The 9171-nt window shown below is 38.7% G+C and overlaps 1 protein-coding gene across 1 annotated transcript; it reads left to right on the top strand.

Moving 5' to 3' along the window:
• Positions 1-334: 334 nt before the first annotated feature.
• On the top strand, positions 335-763 carry LOC139783797 (uncharacterized). Its single transcript, XM_071722957.1, has one exon. The coding sequence runs from the start codon at positions 335-337 to the stop codon at positions 761-763; it is 429 nt and encodes a 142-aa protein (XP_071579058.1).
• The last annotated feature ends 8408 nt before the right edge of the window (positions 764-9171 follow it).

The following is a 9171-nucleotide window of genomic DNA, read 5'->3' as shown; positions in this document are numbered from 1 at the left end:
GCGTGCTCATGTACGCTGCCCCTGTGTGGTGGGAGAAAGTAGGAAACTCCCGGAAGCACAGGGGCAAACTGGAGGGAGCACAACGGCTCATTTCCATTGGAGCTGCGAGAGCATACAGGACCGTCGCCCACGTGGGGCCACGGCCACTGCCCTGGCGGGAATCCCCCCTGCTCACTTGATAGCAAGGTCGTACGCGGAAACGTACGACAGGGTGCGCAGAATTCGCACAGAGCGGGGGACGATCCCGTCAGGGGCTAAGGAGGCGGTAAAGGCCGAAGTCAGGACGGCCCTCGTCGACCGATGGAAGATATGGTTGGCGAACCCCCCATCGGGAATGGGGAAAAGGGTCGCCCAAGCCGTCCAGCCGGTGCTGGAGGAGTGGGTGGAAGGAGTGAAAGAAAGACATCTCTCCTTTTACGCTGTGCAGGTAATCACGGGCCATGGATGCTTTGGCAAATACCTGCACAGAATCGGGAAGGAGCGCACCACGCGCTGCTGGCATTGTCCGGAGGGGGCTGACACGGCGCAGCACACGCTGGAGTTTTGTCCAGCGTGGGAAGACGAGCGCCGTGCCCTCCGGACAAAGATAGGAGAGGATCTCTCCCTTCCGGCGGTCATCGCGGCCACGACTAGGCCGGGCGAAGCCGGAAGGGAGAATTGGAGGGCGTTCGTCTCCTTTTGCGAGACAGTAATGTCGCGAAAGGAGGCGGACGAACGGGTGAGGAGGGAGGAAGCCGCCCCTTCTCAGCCTGACGCGGACTAAAGGGAGCTGACATCAGCCCCTCGAAAGAAAAGAGATGACAACCGGGCCGACGCCCGGGCGCCGCCCCTCCCTTTACGGGAACGTCAAAGAGAGAGAATGGGAGCTGGCGCCGGGAGGGCGGACCTCCGAAGCCTTTACGGAGGAGGAGGTCTCCCCTCCCGCCGCCGTTTGTGCCGAGCAGGTCGGTGGAGGGTGCGGGACGGGAGGGGGCTCGGGCGGATTCCCCAAGGGGATTCCGCCACAGGCGCTCCCTCCGCTCCGCGAAGGCGGGTGGCCGCGACCACCCGGGAGGGGCTTGCCCCATCTCGGGGTCGCGGGCCTCGCCGACCCCCTAGAGGGGCGCGAGGGGAGGAGGACATCGTCACCGCACGATCCTCCTCTCCTCGCTTGGGGGGCGGGCGAACGGTCGGGGACTACCGCTCGTTCGCTGCCGCTGCCCTAGCAGTGGCAACCCCAAAGGGAGGGGGTGACGGAGGAGGGTGGTGGCACTCATCCGTCACTAGTTAGAGGTTTTTCGCAAAAGCGAACGCGTGGGAAAGTTCGCGGAAGTGATCAGAGCGTTACCCAGGGCTCCCCCAACATAGCGCAGTGTTAGGGTCACTCGCAGGAGTTTTAGCCGGTAGGCTATGGATACGTGCTTTCCTTGGGGGCGTGCGGGGGGGGCTTCGGCCTCCCACGCCGCTACCCCCGTAATCGGAAGGCACGCCCGTAGAATCCGGCACTCCTCCGCCCCTCCCCGGGGCCATCCCTCGGATTGCGGCGGGGCGCTCCCCGACCGGCGCTCGTGACTGGTTGCCCGCAGGCGTAAAATCCATGATCGGACCTAGTCTGTGACTGGTTGCCGCGGGCGCTCCCTGATCGGGCGTCGCGACTGGTTGCCCCTACCGCTTCGTGGTGGGCCCGGTGGTAGAAGATTTCTCCTGCGTAAAAAAAAAAAAAAAAAAGACCCTGTGACACGTAGAAGAGATCTGTTTAAATCCTGTTTATTACAAATCTTTGGTCAATTGAAAAACCAAGACTGTGCTAGAGAACCAATTTATCAATAATCGTGTCATATTTGTTTCATCAGATAACCTAAGAAATTGAAAACTGAAAACAAAGTCCTATAACCTCACTTTTTGTCGTAACCTAGCAGAGATCAACGAATATTGCCTCACAGCGACTCGATTACATGTGATCTGTAACTAAAGGGTGAAGAAAAGAGAAAATGAAAGTGTACGGATATGATTATCGATGGAAATTATTTCATTTTATAGGAAAATTTAGGCACTAACATTTACTATTGCGTGATCGAAACACACTACGGAAACTCGCGCTGTCACGTGTAGGTAGGTTAGATAGTTCTGTAAGCGTGGCACAGAGGACCCCATTAACCTGCGTCACATTGGACCCCACTGAACATCGATATTATTTATCGTAAATATTTTAGATACAGAACAATTAAACGTTTTTGTGCGCACGTTGGTATTGAACCTAGATCCCGACAAACGTCTTATGAATTTTTTTAACTGTAGAATCCCTAGAAATCCATACATATCAAAAAGTTATAACAAGTAAAAATTTACTTTGCAAGGCTCCAATTACATATCTGCCTTTAACTAAAGTATATATGCTTATTTCGGCATAATTTTTTGATAAAAATTATATGTTTTGAAAACGAAAGTTTTCATACCCACCGTCACTATTTTGCAGAACGTTAATACAGAAAACTCGCACTGTCACATTGGACCCCGTGGCTCAAGGGAGCCCACTCTCCCCTACTTACGCAGTACTATCCAAGTAGAACAAAAAGTCAAGATGATATCAAAATAACGTCATATTGATAGTTTAGTGTGTTAATTTAGTATTTTATTAATTTAGTATTTCCAAGATACGTTACGAAAAAGTAGTACTAGCAATCAGTACTCAGTACTGAGTGATCAGTACTCGTAGTATTGACAGTATTAGTATGTTAATACTCATGAATATAGCAGAATGGTCAGTACTGTGCCTATTAGTTTCTTACAGTACTGGCAGTACTATCATGATAGTACTCCGAATATTAATCTGATAAAGTACTGACCACTTCAATACTTTGAAGTACTAATGAGTATTATTGCTTGTAGTACTGCCAGTACTGTAAGCACTGACAGACACAGTACTGACCATTCTGCAGTATTCATGAGTATTAACATACTAATACTCTCAATACTACGAGTACTGATCACTCAGTACTGAGTACTGATTGCTAGTACTACTTTTTCGTAAGAATTGGCGTGCAGAAACGGAATCCGTTGCTCGAATTGCTTTATCACGTCAGGTTTCAGAGATTATTCAAAGATATTTGTAACTAAAAGTTTTAAAACAGCCATTTTTCGATTTTTTTTTTAGGAATTGAAATAAATTTCGCGTAATCACGGTTTCCGAGATCGACTTCGTGCGCGCTGAGCGTGGCGCCGCCTATTTCATATTTAATTCTGTCTTACGTTTACTTCTGTTTCCCGTTTAATTCTATCTTATGTTTATTTCTATTTCATGTTTCCAATAAATCTTGTCACTAATTAGTTATATTTTTATAGAAGTCAAAATTTTTCAGTCAAAATTTTGGTTTTTAAAAATGAGGTACGATATTAGGCACAGTTTCCCTATATGGAAGTTAGAAGACTATTGTAAGAACTGCGAAGATAATTGTATGTACTAAAGTGAAAAAATCAGTAACAAAATATTTACCTAATTATACTTGCTGCAACTATAATAACAATATCTAACACAGATTAATAGACAGATAGCCAATGGCCCCTCAAAAGTCGAGACCAGCATTTCCGTGCTTTGATTACCGACACACTTTGCCCCTTACCGACAGACTTTGCCCCTAGGATTGAGTCCGGACTAAATCACATTACAGACTTTGCCCCTGGTGCGAGTCCGGACTAAATATACCCGATTTTACCTACAGACTTTGCCCCTGGTGCGAATCCGGACTAAATATACAGTGATGCCAGATTTCAGCAGTGATGTCAGATGCTCGACGCTCGGTCAGCCGCGAGCCGGCGTCGCCGGCGAGAATCGTGCTGGGCTTCTTTATTAATATCTCGGCGCTCGCGCTCGCGCGCGCGCGCACACCTAGGTCTTGTCGTACTTATTAATTAATTACTTATGATATTTATTGTATATATATATATATATATATATATATATATATGAAGCTGAGACCGAGGATTAATAAACAATACTATTGTTATTATATAATAATAAAGAAAACTTATTTTGTAATTTGAAAAGAATTTCTTATTTTTTTATGAGCAAATCGTTAACTTTCCTAAAGTTGTTAGAAAATATGCGAATAATGTTAATGATTGTCAAATAATTTTCCTAGTTTATATGTATTACATAACAACTCATTTGCCTAAAAAAATAAAAATGCAAAAAAAGTTAGAAAAAAACCAGGACTCGAACTTGAGACGTTCAGCATTCTAGCCGATCGTCTTACTCGCTCGTCCACGTTTACTATTAGAAAATTTCTTCTACCGGCTTGATAGATTACGCACATGGAAACTTTAAGCAATTTTATTTCATTAATTATTTGACATTGGCACAAGTTACTATGTCTTGTAAAATACATATAGTAAAATTAAAGGACAAATTTTTGCAATAACAGTTCTGTGTATTTCACTTTTACGAATAGATTACGTACATATTGTTGCTCAACGGAAACCGCGAGAAGGTGGTGCTCTTCCGTCATGAGATAATGTAAAAAATTATTTTTTTTTAACATTGCAATAATTTTAATATGTATAAATTAAAAAATATATAAGTAGATAAAGCTCGTATGTCTTAGATAAAACAAGGACAAGAGCCAATAACCGAACAATAGGATTCTAAATAATATAGTTTAATATTCCATCAAAATAACTGCGACGTTTCGTGCTTTACAAAGACTTTTTCAATCAATCAAATAAATCCCTCTAATTAACTGTAATACATCATAATAATCCCGTTACATAAAAAATCCGTCGAGAGATGAAATAAATTAAAAGGAAGTTTAACATCATAAGATTAACATTAATTAATAATTATAGCATTTTTATTATGGAATTTATTCTCTCTATTGATTTAAATCACAGCAGTCGTTTTTTTTACTTTCTTAATATTAATAATTATAGTATACAAATTACATGGAGTTATTAAGAAGCCACATCAAGTTGAAAGCCCAAAAAACCTTCCCCCGAATATTACTGTAAAGAATTTATTGCGAAAAAATATTATCTCAGTCAGGGTTTTTTCGCAATAAATTCTTTACAGTAATATTCGGGGGAAGGTTTTTTGGGCTTTCAACTTGATGTGGCTTCTTAATAACTCCATGTAATTTGTATATCGATTTAATTTTTGATGCTGATACAAATCGTATCTAACATCCCCCCTTTCCCCGAATATTACTGTAAAGAATTTATTGCGAAAAAATATTATCTCAGTCAGGGTTTTTTCGCAATAAATTCTTTACAGTAATATTCGGGGAAAGGGGGGATGTTAGATACGATTTGTATCAGCATCAAAAATTAAATCGATTTGCGATTTATTTAAGTGAATTTACTGTTCTAACGAAAAACTGTGTTTCAAGACCGACAATTCGTTGGCGCGCAGTTTAGTTGGAAATAGTATTAGAAATTCACACGGAAATTATTTGCTACTTAGATCCTAGCTCGGACTTGATGGCGTTCTTATATTATAATTAATTTAATGTCAAATATACAGTCTTAATAACTAATTTTTGAAGGAAATTTATAGTTTTCAAAGGAAGAAAATTCTCGAAATTATCAATGATTATACGTGTTATAAAGTGAAGAAAAAGTTTCTTGAAATTTGTATAAAACACGTCCAGCATGCAGATGAACATTGGTTTGACCAGAACAACGAGTGTTATCCACATAGAATCCAAATTAGTGACGCGCATGAATGGATTAACGAGATTCCCACTGTCCCTATCTACTATCTAGCGAAACCACTGCCAAGGGAACGGGCTTGGAAAAATTAGCGGGGAAAGAAGACCCTGTTGAGCTTGACTCTAGTCTGGCACTGTAAGGAGACATGAGAGGTGTAGCATAAGTGGGAGATGGCAACATCGCCGGTGAAATACCACTACTTTCATCGTTATGTTAGACTTTATGTTAAGAGTTAAAATATATGCAATTGCAAAAAAAATAACACTGGAGGAAGAGAAGGAATAAATACAGCATCTAGAAGATCAAAAGAAATTAAGACAAAATGTCAAAAACTGAGAAATATAAAACATATGTAAAATCGTCTATTATGGCCCAACTTATTATGACTCAAAGTTTTCCACTTAAATTAATTTTTACATTTTAAGCATAAAGTCGACCGTCGTAATAAGTAATGTTAAAATGCATTCTGCGCTCGCCGCAGTGACTACTGTCAAAATGCCATGCATTCTGCGCTCGCCGCAGTAAAATGCATTCTGCGCTTAGCGCTGTTTATAATGTGCAAATAAAATATACGCTCGCTCATCTATCTGCATTAGTGTCATCTTGTGCACTGTGTTCATACAAGAATTCGTGCAAATGGAGTAAATTGCTACCTATATGTGCACATGGGTATCTTACCGTTTAGAGTACAAAATATCTATAATCTAATGGGTAGATATGATTGCAACCCGTCTGTAATACAGCAGCGTGTTTATAATCCAGTAAGTAAATTAATAGCAAATTGTTGCCAATTTGGCATTAAACTCACTTACAAAGAACTTTGCCCATTTTTATAAAGGTTTTAGGCCTCTCGCGTCTGGTAACGAGACTTAAAATGAAAGATTATTGTTAGAGGATCGAAATATTTCTGTATAAACATAATCCTTTATTGTAAGTTAATAGCGTTCAGAGATACACTCTTTGAAAGATTAGAAAAATGTACAAAATGGCTTTGTTTCATTCGATTTTTCGACGTCCTAGGCATCTCCTTGTGATAACGGATAATAAACTATTTTAATATATCAATTGAAGTACTTTATACAAATAAATTTGTTACTACTGATCCAGCTAATTGCAAGTTTCTGGATGTGAGTCAGGGATATTCAAAATAATTGATTGTATCCATTACCACTATCACCACGGAGAAATGTCCTGGATGCCGAGAAATCGAATGAAAGAATGCTATAAAGTATATTTTTCTAATGTTTCAGAGAGTGTATCTCTAACCAATGTCGACTTAGAGGATTATGTCTGTAGAATATTCTGATCCTCTAACAATAATTTTTTATTTTAGCAAAGTCTCGTTGTTAGACACGAGGGTTCTAAAATAGACAGGGTTCTTTGTGGCAAATCCAATTATCAATAAAGTGAAACGTGATATAAAATAATGTAAAATCTCATAAAGTGAGAGAATGTAAATGTAATGTTTTATTATAAAATAACAATAAATATTTTAAAATTGAAAAATCTTTCTATACTTATCTTCCCGATAAATCATATAATGGTCATCACCTGCGATGATGTTTAAAACTTCCAAAGAACTTTGTTCCCAATTGCAAATAACATTTAATATAATACTAAAAAGCAACGTACATTAAAATATGTTTAACGCATTACATTTGTTTTGCTTTTTCACTTAACTTTTGCATATACTTACAATAGATTGGGCAGTAAAAATAATCAATAACTCAATAACATAAATGTTTTGTCGTTTATAGATCTTCACAAGTTCGAATTCCATTTCAACGATGACAAAATCTTTTCCTGTTCATCTTTTTTATTGTTTCTATCGTATATCGACTGATATCTTTTGGGAGATCGTATCTCAAAAACTGTCACTTTACAGGATTCGTAAATTTTTGTTTTGTTGATAAGCAACAAACAAGATAGTTTACTTTACTGTTCAAAAGTATAGTGATTTGGAATTAAAATACAGCTTTATATTGTTTAATTTGATATTATTCGTGGGAAACAAACGCAAAAACGCAATTTTTATAGATACAACGCACTTCAAAATTGTAATCAAATGAACAAGATACGACATTTATTTTTAAATAACATTTATTATTGTCATTTAAAAATAAATATGTCGTATCTTGTTTATTTGATTATAATTTTGAAGTGCTTTGTCGTATCTACAAATACGAGAAAATGCGAGAAAATTTCGACAACTATAATTCATTTTTGGTAATCTATTTCAAGATAGGATGTAGACGTGTGTGTGAAGCTAGCGTCTCATTTTGCGAAAACTCACAAATTATTGAGAGTTCTGACTTCCTTTTCAATAGTTCTAGAGTTCCTGATAGTTTAAACAAATAGTTCTGGCCATTAAAGTCAAAAAACGCGTCAGTACAAACTGAGACACTATTATAGGTTCACGCACCGTCTCACTTTGTCCTACACAAGTTCCACACCTGTATCTCATCAGATTTTGCGAGATCTATAGTTCTATAACAGTTCTATAAAGAGTTCTGCCATATAAAAGCAAAAAAATTAATTATAAGGTACTAAAAAAAATTACAATGTAACGAGTGTACCGAGTTGAGACGCCAGTTGAAATCTCGGAGTTCCGGTTTATGTAAAATATTTTTCGAGTAGTTCTGAGCATATTGTAGCATTTTCTAAAGAGTTCCGAGCGTTAGAATCTTTGTGTTATATTTTAAAAAATTAATATTAACCGAAAAGTAATCATGACGGAAAACGATGAGACGCTGTGCGAAATCTCGGAGTTCCGGTTAATATAAAATATTTTTCGAGTAGTTCTGAGCATATAAATTCCTGATTTTCGTTATTAATTTATTTAAAAATTATACAACATTGCCAATGCCCGGAACTTTTTAGAAATTGCTTCAATATATTTAGAACTATACGAAAAATATTTTATATAAGCCAGAACTCCGACATATCCTACAGCGTCTCACCCATATACCCGTAAATGCGTCTTTCTCGGGCGATAAAAATTATTTAAAAAATGATTAAATAACGCTTATCGCCAGAAGTCTTTAGAAAACGTTAGAACACGTTCAGAACGAAAATTGTAATAGAACTCGCAGAACTGTCGAAATACGACCAGCGTCTCACCTATTTTCGATAAATTCCTGACTTTCGAGCGTTATTAATTTATTTAAAATTATACAACATTGCTAGTGCCGGGAACTCTTTAGAAAATGCTTCTATATCCTCAGAACTACTCGAAAAATATTTTATATGAACCGGAACTCCGAGATTTCGTACAGCGTCTCATCGTTTTCCGTCATGAATACTTTTCGGTTAATATTAATTTTTTAAAATATAACACAAAGATTCTAACGCTCGGAACTCTTTAGAAAATGCTTCAATATGCTCAGAACTACTCGAAAAATATTTTACATAAACCGGAACTCCGAGATTTCAACTGGCGTCTCAACTCGGTATACTCGTTACATTGTAATTTTTTTTTAGTACCTTATA

The sequence above is a fragment of the Temnothorax nylanderi genome, unplaced genomic scaffold, assembly GCF_030848795.1.
Source record: "Temnothorax nylanderi isolate EJ_2023f unplaced genomic scaffold, tnyl_v1.0 TNYL_tig0543_pilon, whole genome shotgun sequence".
Lineage (NCBI taxonomy): Eukaryota > Metazoa > Arthropoda > Insecta > Hymenoptera > Formicidae > Temnothorax > Temnothorax nylanderi.
This window is presented reverse-complemented; position numbering and strand designations above follow the sequence as displayed.

Excerpts from the sequence above, each read along its gene's own strand:
- LOC139783797 (XM_071722957.1), top strand. The coding sequence starts at position 335 with ATGGGGAAAAGGGTCGCCCAAGCCGTCCAGCCGGTGCTGGAGGAGTGG.